The sequence below is a fragment of the Pistacia vera genome, unplaced genomic scaffold, assembly GCF_008641045.1.
Source record: "Pistacia vera cultivar Batoury unplaced genomic scaffold, PisVer_v2 Contig832, whole genome shotgun sequence".
NCBI classification, from domain to species: Eukaryota; Viridiplantae; Streptophyta; class Magnoliopsida; order Sapindales; family Anacardiaceae; genus Pistacia; species Pistacia vera.
Window position 1 is genome coordinate 102,871 of NW_022196704.1, and position 964 is coordinate 103,834.

Sequence of the window (964 nt, forward strand, 5' to 3'; positions counted from 1 at the left end):
TCTTCAGTCTCTCATAAAACCCTGGAAGTGATTTAAAAATTTTGTTGAAATCATTTCCAGGAAGATCATTGAGAAAGACGTGCAATAGAGGTGGCTTTCGGTTCAAGCTGTGACAGGTTTTGTGAAGGGCATCTAAAATTTCCCATGTAGGCAAAAGTGCGTTAGGCCCGGTAGAGCACCCCATATCTGTAAATCTGATGCAGTCTGGGAAGTTATTGCAATAGAATTCAGTCATGGTTTCTTGTAGCAGGGGCTTAGCTTTCAAGATGACCTCTTTCTAAAAGATGATGGTGCAATTGATCAGTGAATACATAACAGGGGGCAAAAAAGAGAGAAAGGGAGAGGAATTGATCCGACTGACCTGTTGTGAAGAGTTGTTAGCATAGCTATTATCTCCATCTCCTCCATTCATATGTAGAACTTGCTCTAACTCCATTATTGCCTTATGTCTTAACACCTCACGCATCAAACCACCAAGATCTAGAAAAGGCTGCTCTTTGGGATCGTCGTTCGATTATTATGGAGACGTGTAAGATTAGGATGATATATAACTGTTGATTAACATACAAAGTTAAGTTTTGATTAAAGTCACGGCGGCTCCCATTAAGTCAATTAATGACGTATTTCTAGGGAAGGCAGTAATTGTTGTCCTTATCAGGAACAGTTTCTCAACCAATCCAGGGCCGATGTGTACTTGCATTTGCAGATAAGCTAAACAAGATCAACAATGGGCCAAATGTAATCACACTTTTTACTCCATTTTTATTATTTTAGTCGGCACATTATAGAATATATACATTTCTTTATCTTTAAGTGTCTTAAAGTTTTAAAGGAAACTACTTTAAATAAATTGACAGTTGGTAGGGATGAGGATGGCATCCAACAGAACTGTATATCAATTGATGTTGATGCTCGTTTTTTGCTCCAACGAATTGTCACGTGCGTAACGTTGATTGGTTGTTAA

General features: G+C 38.3%; 1 protein-coding gene across 1 annotated transcript in view; it reads right to left on the minus strand.

The window, feature by feature from the left end:
* The window catches only part of LOC116118037 (OVARIAN TUMOR DOMAIN-containing deubiquitinating enzyme 6-like), a 4,442-nt gene extending 4,006 nt beyond the window's left edge, over window positions 1-436 (minus strand). Inside the window, exons 1-2 of the mRNA XM_031404013.1 lie at window positions 362-436; window positions 21-277 (exon numbers count right to left, since the gene is read on the minus strand). Coding sequence (XP_031259873.1) covers window positions 21-277; window positions 362-436 — 332 coding nt within the window. The remainder of the gene's footprint in view (window positions 1-20; window positions 278-361) is intronic.
* Window positions 437-964: the final 528 nt, after the last annotated feature.